General features: G+C 44.9%; 1 protein-coding gene across 4 annotated transcripts in view; it reads left to right on the top strand.

The window, feature by feature from the left end:
• The window catches only part of LOC133531591 (dynactin subunit 1), a 74,679-nt gene that overhangs the window by 41,443 nt on the left and 12,705 nt on the right, over positions 1 to 20,531 (top strand). For 3 of the 4 annotated variants that reach the window (XR_009801561.1, XR_009801560.1, XR_009801559.1), the window contains 3 exons: positions 2,037 to 3,142; positions 3,320 to 3,404; positions 4,619 to 4,724. Coding sequence is in view for 1 of the 4 variants with exons in the window: in XM_061869897.1 (XP_061725881.1) it covers positions 2,037 to 2,237; positions 3,320 to 3,404; positions 4,619 to 4,724; positions 6,203 to 6,365; positions 6,919 to 7,085; positions 10,405 to 10,542; positions 11,549 to 11,734; positions 15,206 to 15,334; positions 18,993 to 19,115 (1,298 nt within the window). In the remaining 3 variants the exon portion in view is untranslated. Of the gene's footprint in view, positions 1 to 2,036; positions 3,143 to 3,319; positions 3,405 to 4,618; positions 4,725 to 6,202; positions 6,366 to 6,918; positions 7,086 to 10,404; positions 10,543 to 11,548; positions 11,735 to 15,205; positions 15,335 to 18,992; positions 19,116 to 20,531 lie in introns of those variants that run through there. The other variant, XM_061869897.1, reaches the window with a different exon arrangement.

Raw genomic sequence — 20,531 nt, 5'->3', positions numbered from 1 at the left:
TTAGCAAGCAAACAGGCTGACGATGAAATACATTGTGTGCAACTCGGGGCGTAAAAATATCGCAAACTCAAGTCTTTAAATCGCTCCGGAAAGCCGTCGCCTTTTAACTATTCTCTAGTTTGCAATATTTAACTTACGCCCCATGTTTCACAATGTACTATTATTAACGACGACCTTTACAAACGAAAATTTAGATAAATAAAAAAAAAATATATAATATTGCATTTGCAATTGAATGAACTATTTATATGTATTACTATTGTAAATTTTCAAACCAGTTTATCGTACTGTCACATTCTGATTTAAATAACGTACTACAGTGTCTACATATGTAGGTACCCAGCAATAGCTTCTTTATGAAACGAGCCTTAGAGTTCCATTACGTCACTTTTTAGTTCCATTCACGCTTTAGTGGCGTAATGGAGGTAACGTATCCACGACTTCGCGACATTAAAATATAATTGCAAATAAAGTATCCGATTTACAATGAATATCACTCTTTATTCTGAATCTTGATTAAAACGGTTAATAACACGCTAAAAAGTTTTAAGAAAAGAATTATCTTACCTTATCAAAATCAGTTGCTTAGGTGGAACTCCTTTTTTTGACTAAGAGCCATGCGACCGCTTTTTTCACATATTGCGTACGAACTGCTGTCATTTTCAACAAAATCGCGGCTGATACAGGCTTGAAATGTTGCTATAATCGAAAATAACTTCGTATTGCTTTGCTTTATTGTTGCCAAGGTAATAAAAACGCGGTGGCGTAGTATGGGAATTCCGCTAAACGCTATTTCGCAGGACAAGACAAAACCTGTTGTTTTTAATTAAATTTGAACCACACTGCTGCGTTTTAAGGTTTAAAATTGTAGTTTGGGTTATACTTTATAAGTAAAATACCCGTTACTTTCAAATAGTCTTGAAATTGTATTATTTTTCTTACTCCGATCTTGGCATGGTTGTTATGGGACACGTCAAAATGAGACCACTCTTTTTACTTTATTTGGTTTAATTTAAAATTGTACAGAGCAAACTACATTTTTTAAGGGCTAGTAAACAGTCTATAAGTTGTTTGTTAATATAGTATCCATCATTTAACATAAATTTAGGTAAAATTCATGAAAATGGATAACAAAGTCATGGGACATGACTTTTTCGGCCCAACAACTTTTTGTGAAAACGCCCATATTTGGAACATAGGATATTTGGAATGGCTCGAATTTTTTTAGTAAAATTCCGAATGAGTTAAGAAATACAGATGACATGATTGAAAAATGAACGATGAATGAGTGAAAAAATTGTGCTTGAAATACGGGACATCCCGTAAAATACGGGACATCTGATCACCCTATATTGGGCCGAGCTTGCCGCTTCTTAAATGATTAACTGTTGAAGATACCGCGTACGCCATTTTCCTTCTCCGAGCCCATAATGGACTAGCTGATGTTTCAGCTCCATAAAATCCTGGAAAGATGATCACGACGGAATCACGCTAAATTCGCGTTTCAGACAAGCCGGGAAAAATGCGCTTAAAAAATTACGTGGGAAAACGTATAAACGTGATCGTATTACGTACAGCTTGATTGCTGAGGTCGCCGTCATCGAAATCGATGTGGAGGACAATATATATATTGTTTGTTGTTAGACACTTTTTTGCGGTTGGTACACTGCCTGTGACATACATTAATATATGTTGCCAACGGTATCCTGCCTTTTCGCCGAAAATTGTATTGCCGAATTTCACTTGCCAACTAACTTTTCGCCGACGTTTCAATTTTTACCAAATAATTATTTCGCAATCATTTCATTTCCCAACCTCATAGTTGGGAAATGAACAATGCGTACTAGGTAAGGTTATGTTGGATTACGTAAAATTGGGAAATGAAATTCGCCTAAATGAAACTTCTGCGAAAAGTCGGTTGGCAATTGAAATTCGGCAATACAGTTTTCGGCGAAAAGGCGGGGTACCGTTGCCAACATTTTCCCGAAAGCAAACTTAACTTTGTTTTTACTTCGATTCTATTTTTCTAATTCCAGGTTCCCCAGCGCCATCGTCCGAGCAGGACACGCCCGAGCCGTCCCGCTCGCCGCCCGCGGAGCTGGGCTCGCTGGTGCAGCTGTCGCGCGCCTCCACGCGCTCCGTGGACTTGCAGCTGCGCGCGCTGGAGCTCGCGCAAGCACGAGCGCGCGCCGACATGCTGGCCGCGTGTCTGCCCGACCACTTCATGCAGCCGGCGGGTGGGTATTATGTACACAGGCTCCGAGCAGGACACGCCGGAGCCGGGCTCGCTGGTGCAGCTGTCGCGCGCCTCCACGCGCTCCGTGGACTTGCAGCTGCGCGCGCTGGAGCTCGCGCAAGCACGAGCGCGCGCCGACATGCTGGCCGCGTGTCTGCCCGACCACTTCATGCAGCCGGCGGGTGGGTATTATGTACACAGGCTCCGAGCAGGACACGCCGGAGCCGGGCTCGCTGGTGCAGCTGTCGCGCGCCTCCACGCGCTCCGTGGACTTGCAGCTGCGCGCGCTGGAGCTCGCGCAAGCACGAGCGCGCGCCGACATGCTGGCCGCGTGTCTGCCCGACCACTTCATGCAGCCGGCGGGTGGGTATTATGTACACAGGCTCCGAGCAGGACACGCCGGAGCCGGGCTCGCTGGTGCAGCTGTCGCGCGCCTCCACGCGCTCCGTGGACTTGCAGCTGCGCGCGCTGGAGCTCGCGCAAGCACGAGCGCGCGCCGACATGCTGGCCGCGTGTCTGCCCGACCACTTCATGCAGCCGGCGGGTGGGTATTATGTACACAGGCTCCGAGCAGGACACGCCGGAGCCGGGCTCGCTGGTGCAGCTGTCGCGCGCCTCCACGCGCTCCGTGGACTTGCAGCTGCGCGCGCTGGAGCTCGCGCAAGCACGAGCGCGCGCCGACATGCTGGCCGCGTGTCTGCCCGACCACTTCATGCAGCCGGCGGGTGGGTATTATGTACACAGGCTCCGAGCAGGACACGCCGGAGCCGGGCTCGCTGGTGCAGCTGTCGCGCGCCTCCACGCGCTCCGTGGACTTGCAGCTGCGCGCGCTGGAGCTCGCGCAAGCACGAGCGCGCGCCGACATGCTGGCCGCGTGTCTGCCCGACCACTTCATGCAGCCGGCGGGTGGGTATTATGTACACAGGCTCCGAGCAGGACACGCCGGAGCCGGGCTCGCTGGTGCAGCTGTCGCTGCTGACATACTGGAGGCCTGTCCGATCACTTCATACGGTGGGTGGGTATTATGTACTACAAACATGCAGTTCTCAGAACCACTAGGTTAACTCGTGGTACTTGTTCCAGGTGACCACGACGCCATCCTGCTGATCCTGCTGCTGCAGCGGCTGACCACCAAGGCTGACATCATTCTTGGACAGATCAGAGAACGGTATGTTTCACTGATTGTTCGTAGATTATAATCTCATGCCGCCCACCATACTAAATTATAGCTAAGGAATTTTAAATCTAGTTATAATTTATAGGATTCAATATAACTTGTTCCACAGATCTACTACTATGTCTGTTAAACGAAGGTTGAAATTCCATTCAATTCAATTCAATAGGGTTGTTTCCATCTACAATTCTTAGGGCAGAATTGTATCCCAATAAATTCTTTTGGATTATATGAACATGTTAAACTACTTTTAGGGGACTTGTAATGACCATATTTTTGTAAATATTGAATTTAAAATATCTTTTGGCACACGTCACGTGACCAAACTCGAAACGTGATTGAAGATTCTGATGACGTCACAACTCTCGGATTGACACTGTTGACAGTTAGGCGATAAACAACAAATGACAAATGTCAGTTGACAGTTCGTATCTTCTACGTGCGTATGTAGTTATGTGTCAAACCGTAAACTGTGACGTCACACAATTTTCAAAGAGCATTTTGGGCGCGAAAGCGTCTGTCAAAATATATTTTGTTCATTTAACATATTTAAAGCCGTTTTTAGTATAAAAGTTGAATTTTAGGGCAACTTTTAGTTAATGTAGAACGTAATACGAGCGTTTCAAAAAATTGGAAACAACCCTATTATATTGGGATCGTGCGAAGTGCATGGTGGGGGTAAGTAAAGCGATCCCAGCGCATAAGTTGGTAAAAATTATGGATTTGCTTTATTATTTTTGCGCTACGACATACGGTTTAGGAGATACAGCCCTTTAAAGATTTCTGCATGACTGAAAAAAAAAAAAGAAAGCGTAATGGCGTGCGTCGTAGCGCCAAAATAATCAAATTTTTGTTCCCCTTCAACACCCCACGCATTGAATAACCTATCACATTAGGACATGAAACAATTATCATCATCATCCTATTTTTATTATTATTTCATTGCATGTTTGAGAAAAGCACTATACATAGTTCGGCGGGGTTGCCCGCCTCAGACCTATCCGTCTTTCTATATGTCTTCGGCCGTCAACCCCTTTCGTCCCGGCCTCTGTAGTAATGTACTATAAAATGTTGACTGGAAGATTCTTATATCGATAAGATCGTTTTTGTACTTTTTCCAATGCAAATAAAGTATTTTTCACGTATTAAAAATTGACGCCATTTAAATTTCTTCCTTCATGGGTCGATTGTATTTTTTTGTGCAACAGGTTCCCGGCTGTCAATGTGTGGGATCGTGAGGCAGTCACCAAAACGCACACGGCGGTGCAATACAGCTTCCGGTGCCAACTCGAATACCAGCTTCATATGATACAGGTAAAATATCTCGACATTTTACTCTACAGCCTTATTACATTTAAGCATATGGTTAAAATCTGCCTTACTATATATGTATAGTTAGAGTCGATGAAGATGTTAGTGCTGGTGGCCTAGCGGTAAGAGCGTGCGACTTTCAATCCGGAGGTCGCGGGTTCAAACCCCGGCTCGTACCAATGAGTCTTTCGAAACTTATGTACGAAATATCATTTGATATTTACCAGTCGCTTTTCGGTGAAGGAAAACATCGTTAGGAAACCAGACTAATCCCAACAAAGCCTAGTTTACCCTCTGGGTTGGAAGGTCAGATGGCAGTCGCTTTCGTAAAAACTAGTGCCTACGTTAAATCTTGGGATTAGTTGTCAAGCGGACCCCAGGCTCCCATGAGCCGTGGCAAAATGCCGGGACAACGCGAGGAAGAAGAAGTTACAGTCGATGAGTACATTTTAAAGATGTGCACGGTTAATCGAAGTTAAGCTTTCGAGAGACATGTTCTAAAATATGTACATACCACGGTTACACTCACTTGAATTTTTTCCGTCGCTATTGGCGACATGTTTCGAACCCATCGGGGTTCCTTCCTCATGCTGGAGTGCTCGCGTCAGCTGCACGGGGAAAAAAACTGAAAAAAAAAAAATTCAAGTGAGTGTAACCGTGGTATCTAAATATTTTAGGTGCACGGTTGTTATCGATGTACAAATTCTACAAATTTACCACGATAACTATGTAATACGTGTTTTTTTTTCTTTTGTAATTGGGAGAATCAACTTTTTAGCGTCACTCGTTGCCATGGTTACGATTAGTTGTCCAGGGGACAAAAGTTCATTGAAATACTGATTTTATGGTACTTAAATGTATCAAACTTGCGTTTTTGTGGTCGTTATAACCAATGTCCATAATGGGCCCCCTACTAAGCATGTTAAGATACGAACGGCATACAATGTCTCTTCAAACAAACTGTGCCACTGCTGTCCCTTGGACAACGGGACAGGATAACAAAACAAAAAAAGTTGGACATTATCAATAAGGCTTGTGTTGAGGGTACTTAGACAACGATATATATAATATATAAATACTTAAATACATAGAAAACACCCATGACTCAGGAACAAACATCCATGTTCATCACACAAATACATGCCCTTACCAGGATTTGAACACGGGACCATCAGCTTCGTAGGCAGGGTCACTACCCACTAGGCCAAACCGGTTGGTGTATGTTGTTACTGTGCCTAAAATTAATAAAATAAAGCAATAAAAAATAAACTGTAGTGTAAGTAATCGTTATTGCTTTATTTTATTAATGTATACCCAATGTTTGTAATAAAATATTATCAAAATGTACACTCACACAGCAGATCGTGGTATCAGTCGTTGGTGTGTGTGTCTCCTTTCACTTAGATTGAAACGTTTGACCTAGGTTTTTACAACATTATTTCCAAGATTAACTCCTGTTTCCTGATCTTATTTTTCTCCAGTGTATAGTATCGATGTGGGTGTGGACCCTGGACTCCTGCAAGCCGGAGCTGCTGCTGAAGGCTGCCAGTGCCCTGCCGGATGCGAGTCAGCAGGAACGAGCGCTGGATGGTGCATTGCAACTGCTTAAGACCAACGAGTTGGACGAAAACGTGGGGCTCGACGGTACGTATAAAATAAAATAACATCAATAAACAAGTTTAATTGTATTTCAATTAAATAAAATACACACAAAAATAGTATTCACAACAGGTTTGGTGAAAAAAAAAAACAATACTAAGGTGGGAGCCGATTAGATCCGACCCGAGATTATGTATGTACAGTCGAAGGCCACTTCCAAAATTTTCAGAATTTAATAAATATTTATTTGGCAATATATTTTTTACAGTACATATGGGGCTACTTTATAGCACTAGTGCGAGAAGTAGCATATTACGTTACTGTGTCGAACATTTAAAGGGCCATATGTACTGTAAAACGTTGTACGATACATGTGCGAATAGGTAATTCGCAAATCGTGTCGATTTAAAACACTCCCTTCGGTCGTGTTTTAATTTATCGCCACTCGTTTCGAATTTCCTATTTTTCGCACTTGTATCGTAATGTATTATTTACGACCGGTCTGGCCTAGTCGGTGACCCTGTCTTCTTGATGTGGGGCTTAGTGAAATTGTTTAAGAATGTAGTAGAGTAGCTATCGATGTAATCCCCCCCCCCAGGTATCGAGCGCTGCTGGAGCTACCTGTCGGCCATGTGGGCGGCGCTCGGGCTGTCGGCGCTGGCGCCCGAGTACCCGCGCGAGGCCGTGGCGCACGCGTGCTGCGCGCTCGACGCGCTCGCTCGAGCTCTACACGCCGACGCTAGCGCCCTCCAACAGACGCTGCTGGTGAGTCAAGTTTCTATAGCCGCCCTCCTTATTTGAAATCTCATTTAATTATGACACATCGTATGAGAACAAAATATATAATTAAATATTATTTTAATATGAATAAATAAATAAATATTATAGGACATTATTACACAAATTGACTAAGTCCCACAGTAAGCTCAATAAGGCTTGTGTTGAGGGTACTTAGACAACGATATATATAATATATAAATATTTATAAATACTTAAATACATATAAAACACCCATGACTCAGGAACAAATATCCATGCTCATCACACGAATAAAATGCCCTTACCAGGATTTGAACCCGGGACCATCAGCTTCATAGGCAGGGTCACTACCCACTAAGCCAAACCGGTCGTCAATATGAGTTATTGCACTTTACGTTAGAAGGGCAGATAGGCATCTTTACCCCACAACATGATGCTGTAATATAGCTCCCAGTGTACGTAAGCAAAGTACACGTTGACAACAGTTTCCCGTAAGCTATTGTCGCCCCATAACACGATGCCGTATCTCATCTTTGTGTGTACATATGCTAAGTAAAACGCACTCTCAGAAAGTTATTATAACAAGAAACTGTCTGTCGACCTTAGAGCCAAGTACACTTTACAACAAATATTACTGGTAAATCAAACTTGAACAATTCAGTTTATATAGGCCAAAATGGAGATGGCGGGATAACCTTGATGCATTTTGTAAAGAGCGGCTAGAGTGTACATTGGATAGGACCAATTGGCGAGAAAGAGGGGAGACCATGGCCCAGCAGTGGGACACTAACAGCCTGAAAAAAAAAATGAAAATGCCTCTACAAGTATCCGCATAATAAAATGCCGCAATAAGCAAAGTACACATTAATAAGTCTCAAGTAGGTATCATCGCCCCACAACTCGTGCCGTGGGCAAAAAACGGGCACAACGTTAGGAACATGATTATGACAGTCATTTATTAAGAGGCCCAAACCGGAGATGGCGGGATGACCTTGATGCATTTTGTAAAGAGCGGCGAGAGTGTGCATTGGATAGGACCAAATGGCGAGAAAGAGAGGAGGCCATTGCCCAGCAGTGGGACACTAACAGGCCCGTTATCGATTTTAGTCGCAAAACTGTCAAATTGATAGATTTAGCGCATGAAATTGTACACCTTTCGTTTACTATTAGAAATAACAAGTACTGGTTTCTATAAGCACGTCTTGTTATCTTTCATTTTAATAATATATATATTTTTAAACATACTCACTTAATTCAGGCAGGCCGTATGCTTGTTTGCCACCGACGTAGTATAAAAAAAAAAAAGTAGTAATGTTTTTTTTTCTGATGGACGTTTAGGTAAACGCGCGTAAAACACTGATTCTGTCGATCTTATTTGTAAATTTCGTAAAGTTTGAACTGATAAAAATGGTAATTTTGTATTACACATATTCTATACTTAAACTTTAACAAACTACATTTTTGTTATTATAAATTTGAAATGGTGTAAATGAAAGTTAGACGAAATCAATTTTCTCCAGAAATTACTTCAAAACAAATGACAATTTCTCTGAAAATCGACTTAATTTCAACGTAATTTTGTCACTTAAATAATCTTCAACATTTGTTGAAACTGTTCTTATACATCATTTTGTATAATTTACTACTATAATTTTCTGATGAATTTTTAAAAACTGTCCCTTCTCATCACATTACCGGGGACGCACGCTTGCGACCTCATTATTAAAGATGAAAAAATTGAAACCAATACTTGTTATTAAGATATTATGTAACAAAAAGTGTACAATTTCAACGACTAAATCTATCAATTTTACATTTTTGCTCTAAAATCGTTAACATCAACTCAACTTTGAGGTACGGCGTTATTTTCTGGGGAAATTTCACAGATCGGGAAATGGCTTTTAAGGCACAAAACAACTGTTTGCGTTCAGCACTTAGAATACCACGTTTGGAAAGTTGTCAACTGCATTTCATGACTGAACATTTTAACTTTACCTTGTTTCTATATTTATGAAACAGCTGTGTTTGTTAAAAACAACATTAACCAATTTTCTACTATTAATAGTGCTTGGCGATGTAGCAAAATATATTCACAATCATTTAAAACAGCTCTTCTTACTAAAAGTTTTTTCGGCACTGCATCTAAACTATATAATAAACTGCCAAAAGATATAGCCAATCTGGAAGGCATTTTAGAATTTAAAAAAAGCTTATTTAGATTTTTAGTAAGGAAAGCTCACTATTCACTCACGGAATATCTGTCTGATGTACAATTTAATTGTTGTTAGTTATATTTATAAATTGCAATAATATAGATTATAGATTATACATGTTAGCTATAATAATTGCATGCTCCATCTCGACTTAAATATTTGTACGCCTAATGGTAAAACATAGTGATACGCTACTATAATTATAAGACCTATTCAGGATGATTTTTGGGTCGTGATCCAGAACCACTTTTTCTGACTCTGTAAATGATCCACATTATCATATGGCAGTATTTGATTAAAATATAATTAGTGATTTTTTTCTTATTTTTAAGTAAAATTAATCTTATACTAAGTAATCATGGTCACTCTATGACTTTTGACATACGCTGTATGGAAAGCGACAAGACGTCACATTGAGTAGAATGAACAAATTGTATGCAAAAAAAAAATTTCTACTGCTCATCTGAAGAATAATCATCATTATTGGTGATAATAAATAAGTACCTGGGCGACCGAGCTTTGCTCGGTTATAACCTATTTATTGTAATATGGTGGTCTACAGGTGATAATCTTAACTACATTTTTTTACTAAATTAAACTTGCCTAAAACAATAAAAATTAAAAAATTATATATAAACTTGAACATATAAAAAAAAACAATAGTTAGTCACCGGGCGAGATTCGAACCCGTAACACTCCTTTAGCAGTCCGCGTCTTAACCCGCTGGACCAGACGGACAGCGGCCGGCAAAACGAAATTAGCGACCATATTCTGCGTCGAAAGAAAAACGCATGAAAACTCTAAAACACGCGTTTTCCCAAACATAAGACTAATCTAGATCGATTGTATACCCCCAAAAACCCCCATATACCAAATTTCAACGAAATCGTTAGAGCCGTTTCCGAGATCACAGAAATATATATATTTATATATATACAAGAATTGCTCGTTTAAAGGTATAAGATTAGCAACATCATTAGGCTCATCTATGAATTCTGTATGATGTATAGTTCTCTTGCTCCACGACCCCGAAATCACCTTGTGTTTACATGATGTACCTGTATTTACAAATAAACGTATTGATTGATTGATTGAACATTTATTCGTTCCAGCAATCCGAGCACGGGCTGGAGCTGGGCCAGCTGCACGCGCACATGGTGGGCACGGCGGGCGCGCTGCAGCAGGCCCTGAAGGCCGCGCGCCGCCGCCTGCCGCCCGCGCCGCAGGCGCCCGTGCCGCTGCCGGTGCAGGTTATCATCCCCCTTAATCATAAAAACCAAATATCTATAAAAACTGTATCCTCCAAGTATAGGCAGAATAGCTTCCTGGTTCGCGCGAGTCGTAAGCTAAATGAGTTGTCGAAGGAACTTGATATTGACATATTCAATTGTAAAGTTCCTAATGTGAGGCATAGTCTGGTTAAGCGGTGTTTTATGTTAGCTTTCTTTCTCTGTATTATTATATGTATACTGTTTTTTTTTTTTTTTTACTTTACTTTTCATTAGGCGATTAAATGCATTTTATTCATCAAATAAGTGCATTAGCGCCTTGATATGAACTTTAGAATATGCTTTATCAGCATTAACATCTGATATATTTTACTGTATGTTCTTTTTTCTTTCGAACTTTGAGACCTCAATTATTCTGGGCGCTAATGAACTAAGTGTTTCCGAACCTAAGGTCTATTTTAATGGCTTCTATGTATTTTCATTTTCAATTGTGTTTTTGTTTTTTTTCTCACTTTGTACGCATGTGTGTGTGCGTCAGTGTTAGCATTTTTTTATATACTTTGTAATTACTTGTGAGTTCCTGTAATTGGCTCTCTGTATTAATCTTGTTGTCCTATTGTAAGTTTAAAGCTGTTGGTTCTCCTGAACATAAATAAATAAATAAACAAACGTCTACTAAAGTTACGATGCCGCTAATCATCGTTTGTCCCTTTCCATCATACCGATACGTCGGAAAGGGACAAATAATTAGCGGCTTGTCAACTTTAGTAAACGTTTACGAATAAGGGGGTGTTTATTTAGTTTTTAAAGTCGGTTGTGACAGCTTCAGACTCTGGGAAGAAAAATAACCGAAAGTGAACTTTACAAAGAAATCACAATAAATATTTTTAAAGCCTAATATCTCGAGAATTATTTGACAGAGTGTGGGTGGGCTTAAATTGTTGAAATGTAATGTGCTCTTAACATTACAAAGCAAAATTTGGAAAAACTTTTTCTCGAGTTACAAATAATATACTTTTTTTTTCAGCTAATCGAGAAGCTCCGCACAGAAGCCGCGGCGACCCTGTCTCGCTGCGCGCGCGCGTCGTACCTGGCGGCGCGCGCGGCCTGCGCCTGCGCGGCCACGGCCGGCGAGCGCGGCGACGGCGCGCCGCTAGCGCACGCCGTGCTGCTCAACGTGTGGACCCAGGCCACCAACAAGACTTACCAACAGGTGCCTCCCTGACTATATATATCTGCGCCTGCGCGGCCACGGCCGGCGAGCGCGGCGACGGCGCGCCGCTAGCGCACGCCGTGCTGCTCAACGTGTGGACCCAGGCCACCACCACGACTTACCAACCGGTGCCTCCCTGACTATATATATCTGCGCCTGCGCGGCCACGGCCGGCGAGCGCGGCGACGGCGCGCCGCTAGCGCACGCCGTGCTGCTCAACGTGTGGACCCAGGCCACCAACAAGACTTACCACAGGTGCCTCCCTGACTATATTATCTGCGCCTGCGCGGCCACGGCCGGCGAGCGCGGCGACGCGCGCCGCTAGCGCACGCCGTGCTGCTCAACGTGTGGACCCAGGCCACCAACAAGACTTACCAACAGGTGCCTCCCTGACTATATATATCTGCGCCTGCGCGGCCACCGGCCGGCTTCGGAGCGCGGCCGACTGGCGCGCCGCTAGCGCACGCCGTGCTGCTCAACGTGTGGACCCAGGCCACCAACAAGACTTACCAACAGGTGCCTCCCTGACTATATATATCTGCGCCTGCGCGGCCACGGCCGGCGAGCGCGGCGACGGCGCGCCGCTAGCGCACGCCGTGCTGCTCAACGTGTGGACCCAGGCCACCAACAAGACTTACCAACAGGTGCCTCCCTGACTATATATATCTGCGCCTGCGCGGCCACGGCCGGCGAGCGCGGCGACGGCGCGCCGCTAGCGCACGCCGTGCTGCTCAACGTGTGGACCCAGGCCACCAACAAGACTTACCAACAGGTGCCTCCCTGACTATATATATCTGCGCCTGCGCGGCCACGGCCGGCGAGCGCGGCGACGGCGCGCCGCTAGCGCACGCCGTGCTGCTCAACGTGTGGACCCAGGCCACCAACAAGACTTACCAACAGGTGCCTCCCTGACTATATATATCTGCGCCTGCGCGGCCACGGCCGGCGAGCGCGGCGACGGCGCGCCGCTAGCGCACGCCGTGCTGCTCAACGTGTGGACCCAGGCCACCAACAAGACTTACCAACAGGTGCCTCCCTGACTATATATATCTGCGCCTGCGCGGCCACGGCCGGCGAGCGCGGCGACGGCGCGCCGCTAGCGCACGCCGTGCTGCTCAACGTGTGGACCCAGGCCACAACAAGACTTACCAACAGGTGCCTCCCTGATTATATATATCTGCGCCTGCGCGGCCACGGCCGGCGAGCGCGGCGACGGCGCGCCGCTAGCGCACGCCGTGCTGCTCAACGTGTGGACCCAGGCCACCAACAAGACTTACCAACAGGTGCCTCCCTGACTATATATATCTGCGCCTGCGCGGCCACGGCCGGCGAGCGCGGCGACGGCGCGCCGCTAGCGCACGCCGTGCTGCTCAACGTGTGGACCCAGGCCACCAACAAGACTTACCAACAGGTGCCTCCCTGACTATATATATCTGCGCCTGCGCGGCCACGGCCGGCGAGCGCGGCGACGGCGCGCCGCTAGCGCACGCCGTGCTGCTCAACGTGTGGACCCAGGCCACCAACAAGACTTACCAACAGGTGCCTCCCTGACTATATATATCTGCGCCTGCGCGGCCACGGCCGGCGAGCGCGGCGACGGCGCGCCGCTAGCGCACGCCGTGCTGCTCAACGTGTGGACCCAGGCCACCAACAAGACTTACCAACAGGTGCCTCCCTGACTATATATATCTGCGCCTGCGCGGCCACGGCCGGCGAGCGCGGCGACGGCGCGCCGCTAGCGCACGCCGTGCTGCTCAACGTGTGGACCCAGGCCACCAACAAGACTTACCAACAGGTGCCTCCCTGACTATATATATCTGCGCCTGCGCGGCCACGGCCGGCGAGCGCGGCGACGGCGCGCCGCTAGCGCACGCCGTGCTGCTCAACGTGTGGACCCAGGCCACCAACAAGACTTACCAACAGGTGCCTCCCTGACTATATATATCTGCGCCTGCGCGGCCACGGCCGGCGAGCGCGGCGACGGCGCGCCGCTAGCGCACGCCGTGCTGCTCAACGTGTGGACCCAGGCCACCAACAAGACTTACCAACAGGTGCCTCCCTGACTATATATATCTGCGCCTGCGCGGCCACGGCCGGCGAGCGCGGCGACGGCGCGCCGCTAGCGCACGCCGTGCTGCTCAACGTGTGGACCCAGGCCACCAACAAGACTTACCAACAGGTGCCTCCCTGACTATATATATCTGCGCCTGCGCGGCCACGGCCGGCGAGCGCGGCGACGGCGCGCCGCTAGCGCACGCCGTGCTGCTCAACGTGTGGACCCAGGCCACCAACAAGACTTACCAACAGGTGCCTCCCTGACTATATATATCTGCGCCTGCGCGGCCACGGCCGGCGAGCGCGGCGACGGCGCGCCGCTAGCGCACGCCGTGCTGCTCAACGTGTGGACCCAGGCCACCAACAAGACTTACCAACAGGTGCCTCCCTGACTATATATATCTGCGCCTGCGCGGCCACGGCCGGCGAGCGCGGCGAGCGCGGCGACGGCGCGCCGCTAGCGCACGCCGTGCTGCTCAACGTGTTGGACCCAGGCCACCAACAAGACTTACCAACAGGTGCCTCCCTGACTATATATATCTGCGCCTGCGCGGCCACGGCCGGCGAGCGCGGCGACGGCGCGCCGCTAGCGCACGCCGTGCTGCTCAACGTGTGGACCCAGGCCACCAACAAGACTTACCAACAGGTGCCTCCCTGACTATATATATCTGCGCCTGCGCGGCCACGGCCGGCGAGCGCGGCGACGGCGCGCCGCTAGCGCACGCCGTGCTGCTCAACGTGTGGACCCAGGCCACCAACAAGACTTACCAACAGGTGCCTCCCTGACTATATATATCTGCGCCTGCGCGGCCACGGCCGGCGAGCGCGGCGACGGCGCGCCGCTAGCGCACGCCGTGCTGCTCAACGTGTGGACCCAGGCCACCAACAAGACTTACCAACAGGTGCCTCCCTGACTATATATATCTGCGCTGTAGTTACGTACGATACAAGTGCAGAAAATAGGAAATTCGCAACGAACGGTGATAAATTAAAACACGACCGAAGGGAGTGTTTTAAATCGACACGAGTTGCGAATTACCTATTCGCACATGTATCGTACAACGTTTTACAGTTCATATGGCCGTTTAAATGTTCGACACAGTAACGTAATATGCTAATTTTCGCACTAGTGCGGTAAAGTAGCACCATATGTACTGTAATAGTACATTACGATACAAGTGCGAAAAATAGGAAATTCGAAACGAGTGGCGATAAATTAAAACACGATTAAAGGGTGTGTTTTAAATCGACACGAGTTGCGAATTACCTATTCGCACATGTATCGTACAACGTTTTACAGTACATATCGCCGTTTAAATGTTCGACACAGTAACGTAATATGCTAATTTTCGCACTAGTGAGGTAAAGTAGCACCATATGTACTGTAAAGTATATTAAAACGCCGTTTTGTTACAGGACGACCACGGGCCCGTGCGCACGATCAAGCACGCCCTGGCGGCCGTGAGCGCTGACGTCACCAAACTGGCGACCATGGCCGCCGAGAAGGAATACGATATGGTGTCGCTGACCAACGTTGCCGATAAGGTATAATGATTATTATGCATTAATGTTATCCCTCATTAGGGAAATAGAGCTCGCAGAAGAATTCTCCATTAGTCGCGATCTTGAGCGGCTACTTCTAGCTCTTTCTAGCCGAGTTCAGTGGAGCCAGCCTCCTTCTTCTAAGAATAAGATAAGGTAAGGTTATCATATGTCTATATGATAAAGTTGCAGCGGTTGTGAGCGCTGAGGTCACTAAACTAGCATCCATGGCCGCCGGAGTATAGGAAGCATGCATAAACTGTAGGGGGCAGCACAGGACACGACAGATTTTTGACGCGAGGTGTAAATGTGAAGTTTTTTTTTTATTTTTATTTTTTTTATACCACGACGGTGGCAAACAAGCATACGGCCCGCCTGATGGTAAGCAGTCACCGCAGCCTATGGACGCCTGCAACACCAGAGGCGTTACATGCGCGTTGCCGACCCTTTGAAAACCTGTACACTCCTTTTTTGAAGAACCCCATACTGTAGCCCCTCGGGAAAACCTCGGCAGGGAGCTCATTCCACAGCCGGAGCGTCCGCGGGAGGAAATTCCTCTTGAACCGCACAGTGCGCGACCATTGAGGCTCTAGGGTGTGAGGATGATCTCCCTCCCCGACGACGAGCGGTGCGGGGACGGAACGCGGCCGGCGGCGTCATGTCAAACAATTCCTCAGAGCACAGCCCATTGTACAAGCGGTAGAACACACACAAGGAGGCAGTCTCTCCTTAGACTTAAAGGTACAATACCCCTTATGAGTTTGGGGTCGTCGACGATTCGTACAGCGCGCCTTTGGAGTAGTCGAAGGGTCCAAGCTGGCATGCAGGTGCTCCTGCCCAGAGGTGACAGCAATACTCCATATGGGGTCTGACTTGCGATTTATAAAGCAGCAGTCTGCCCCGGAGTAAAGTATTTCCTCGCTTTATTGAGCACACCGAGTTTTTTGGATGCCACAGTGTATGCTTAGCACATGCAATTAGAAGAATTAAACATTGAAGAATTCTCCATTAGTCGCGATCTTGAGCAGCTACTTCCAGCTCTTTCCAGCAGAGTCCAGTTACGCCAGCCTCCTTCTAAGAATTGAGATAAGATATACGAGTACATATTCCTAACGCCCTAATAAAGATTATAATCGATTATATTATTTTCTATTATTATTATATTCTATTATTATTGTATCTCCTTGAATTTCACGGGCCTATAAATCCCGGTCTTTTGATAGGCTTGCGTGGGGATATAGATCCAACACGTAGAGGCCTCTTGGAGAGCTTTAATGTCATGTAGAACGCCTGCTGGAACCCGTTCACGGGCGCAACAGTAGACACCCATGAACCGGTCGCAACGAACAGTAAAACGGTCTATGGATTGAAGTTTGGGAGGACAATGAGACTGGGTTATTGCAAAGAGGTCCGGACACCTGCCAGAACAATGTTTTGACCACTGACTGCCATGACTGGCCGCCCACTAGATGGGCCCCTGAAACTGCCGTCGTGAAGACGACCAGGAGCAACACCGGTGTGAGCGTCTCAGGGTGTGGAGAGGTGTGCGCCGCGTCCTACCCAGTGACTGATATCAGCCACTGTGCCAACTCGCGTGTTATGCAAGTTTTGACTTCCACCCCTGGAGCATTTAGCTCTAACGACTCTATTAATAATAGCCGATATTAAGTTCAATATTTCGAAAAACATATCCCATCAAAAACATTTTCATGAAAAATGTTGCCAAGACGGAAGCAATAGGCTCGCTTTGTCAAAAAGTTACCAGATCTCTTGTAGAGCCAAGCTTCTAACTCTACAAGCTCTACCTTCACGAACTCTACACCTTAGTCAAAATATGCGGTTTGGCCGTTTCGCTACCGTCACTTGGGCGTAAGGTGAGAAATGTATACGCTAACCATTATTTTTTACCATACAATAAATAGTTCTTGTACTAACGAAACGGCCAAGGCACATATTTCCCCTTTTCGTCCCCCTTTTCACCCTTAAGGGGCGATTTTTGGTATTGAAAACTATTCTACATACCAAATTTCAACTTAATCGGTTCAGCGGTTATTGATTCCCCATACAAAATTTCACCCCCCTTTATACCCCCTTAGGATCTAAAAATTTCAAGTTTTTGTATTTTTTTTGTTGTTTGTGTACTAATACCATCCTACATATCAAATTTCAGCTTCCTAGGACTTCAGGAAGTACCCTAAGGGTTTTGATGATCATCAGTGAGTGAGTGAGTCAGTGACGAAATCGGGTTTTTAGGGTTCCGTAGCCAAAAGGCATAAAACGGAACCCTTATAGTTTCGCCATGTCCGTCTGTCTGTCCGTCTGTCTGTCTGTCTGTCTGTCTGTCCGAGGCTTTGCTCCGTGGTCGTTAGTGCTAGAAAGCTGAAATTTGGCATGGATATATAAATCAATAAAGCCGACAAAGTCGTACAATAAAATCTAAAAATGTAATTTTTTTTAGGGTACCTCCCCTACACGTAAAGTGGGGGTGAATTTTTTTTTTCGCTTCAACCCTAGAGTATGGGGTATCGTTGGAAAGGTCTTTCAAAACTAATAGGGGTTTTCAAAAAACATTTTTTGATAAAGTGAATATATTCGGAGATAATCGTTCCGAAAGAAAAAAAAATGTCCCCCCCCCCTCTAACTTTTGAACCATAGGTCCAAAAAATATGAAACAAATCGTGGAAGTAGAGCTTAAGAAAGACATTAAATGAAAACTATAGCGGACATGATCAGTTTAGCTGTTTTTGAGTTATCGCAAAAAGTTTTCCCTTCATAGTAAAAAGACTTACTTTAATTAGGTACTGATTATGCAAATTTGCCTATTTGTTTAACTCGGGTGAAAGGTACCGTGTCATCCCTTGGTTAACAATTTACTATACTTTAAGCTCCAGTTTAGCTTATTGTGACGGAAGAGTAACTACGGAACCCTACACTGAGCGTGGCCTGACATGCTCTTGGCCGGTTATTTAGATATTAATAAAATATAAAGTATAAGAGTTATACTATATAATTTTTTTATCATATATATCACATCATAGCCGGAGAATTTTGTTTATCAGGTATAATCCGAACCCAAGTTATGAGGGTTCAAAAAAAACGACAAATTGCTTCGAGAAAAGGTAGGTAGTGCCCTTGCGCTTCGTTTTGCTCGTCTTGGCGGCAATACCGTGCCCCAAGATACTTCACGATTGCTCTATGAAAGTCTTTTTATTTTAAACGTCAAACTTATGAAATTATGACGTTTACTGATCACTTGCACAGGCTGGACTTGAACATCGTTGCCGACTTAGCTTGGTCTGATCAAAGAGAATTTTAAATAGAGGTGGATTGTGACAGTAAACTTTATAGCCACAGTAAATTTACTGCCTTTTGACTTTGATCCTTATTTTTACACTGATATTTGTTAAATTCGTTAAATATCAAAAAGTGGCGCCATCTAATAGAGCATAGACCAAAGGTATGCCAGCATCTTTTCTAGCGATGACGCCATAACTTAAAAAAAAACATTTATTTCGGACAATGGAACTTAGATATCTGAATTTTCTTAAGTTTCTCTAGTTTTCTTCAGTTTCGACAGAAAAATCATGTATCTGCCGAAGGTTCGTTTTCGGCAAAAAAATCCTGTTTCGGTCAAACACAAATATTATAATATGTATTGCAGCCGACTCCGCCCGTGGTGCTGCGCGCGCAGCTCGTCAAGAAGCAGCTCGAGGAGACCAAGACCTTGACCATCAAGCTGGAGAACAAGGAGGCTGATATCAAGGAACTCAGGAAAGCACTCAAGGTACGTGATGGTTCCGGACACCATATCTAGTTTAGTTTTATTTGTTATTTATATACCTATATCGTAAAATGGAACGCAATAGGTAGGGTAGATTTCTCGAATATTTTAGACTTTTATTAAAGCCAGTTGAATGTAGATTAATTTGATGGCTGCTCATGGCCGTATGCGCAAGCTCGTTCGTCGTGATAAATCAATATTACGTAAAAATCTTTGATTTGTCTCAAAACCCTCGCCGGAGCGACTCCAGCATCAGCTCGCCATTGGATAGTGTCGGGAATTTCAATTGCATTAGATTGTTAAATTTCTCTCCAAAAACAATTTCCCTACTCGAGTGCAATTGTATAGTAAATAGAAATAGTAGATTGTTAACCAAGGGTGGAAAGTGAATCATATCACCCGAGATATGTTGGCGCTCGAACGAAGCGAGTGAGGTGAGATGGTTACTTTTACCCGAGTTAAACACTACTTTTCATTTCGACTATGAGGAAAGTCAAACACAAGAAATGTAGGTTATGTCTTATATTTTTCTGAACAAAATGTAAATGGCGCCATTAAGTACATTAAAAATCTGAAACCATAGACAATCGGATCTTAACTCTTTTCCAGGCATAGTACGATTTATCGACCACATACAATACAATCATAGAATCGCCTTTGTCTGATCACAAACAGTTGTACTTAGAAGTCAAAAACTATAAGGTAAAGGCAGTCGGTCGCGTAGAATACGAAGCAATTATTTACGATGACTTATATAAAAAGATAAACGAAGACATTCAAGCAAACGAACACCATGAATACTCTGTATTAGAAAAACGAATCCTCGCTTGTATAAACAGAAGTAAGATTATCAAAACTAAAGTTCTTAATCCACCCAGGCAGGACTGGATTAGCAAGGAGGTTCTAAGCAAAATTAATCAGCGAAACACACTTTGGCAAGAGCACAAAAAGAATCCAATAAACAAACAAAAGAAAGAAGAGTTCATAAAACCTGTATACGCGCCATTAGAATTTCAACTTTAGCATTCCGATTTGAGGGTCAAATTAGATTACACTTTCAGGAAATGTTACTTGTCTTCAAATGAATCATCAAAGCTGGATTAATTGGAATATATTTGGATTTTTTTGGAAAAACCTTGTAGATTGGTGCGGCCTGGAAAAGGGTTAAATTGGGATGTGTCTGAAACGGCCTTAATGTGTACGCGCCTTAATAAAAGTGAAACTCAATGAATGAATATAATGTAATGATAATATTTTAAACATTCATCGTCATTTATATTAATTTATTAACAAATATTTGTTGATTTCATACATTTAAATATTAAATAGAAGTACATAGTATAATTTTTTAATAATGCAATGTTGTTGATATTCAATTTCGATAATACTTGGTCTGAAAATGCGGAAGCTAATATGAGA

The sequence above is a fragment of the Cydia pomonella genome, chromosome 25, assembly GCF_033807575.1.
Source record: "Cydia pomonella isolate Wapato2018A chromosome 25, ilCydPomo1, whole genome shotgun sequence".
NCBI classification, from domain to species: Eukaryota; Metazoa; Arthropoda; class Insecta; order Lepidoptera; family Tortricidae; genus Cydia; species Cydia pomonella.
This window is presented reverse-complemented; position numbering and strand designations above follow the sequence as displayed.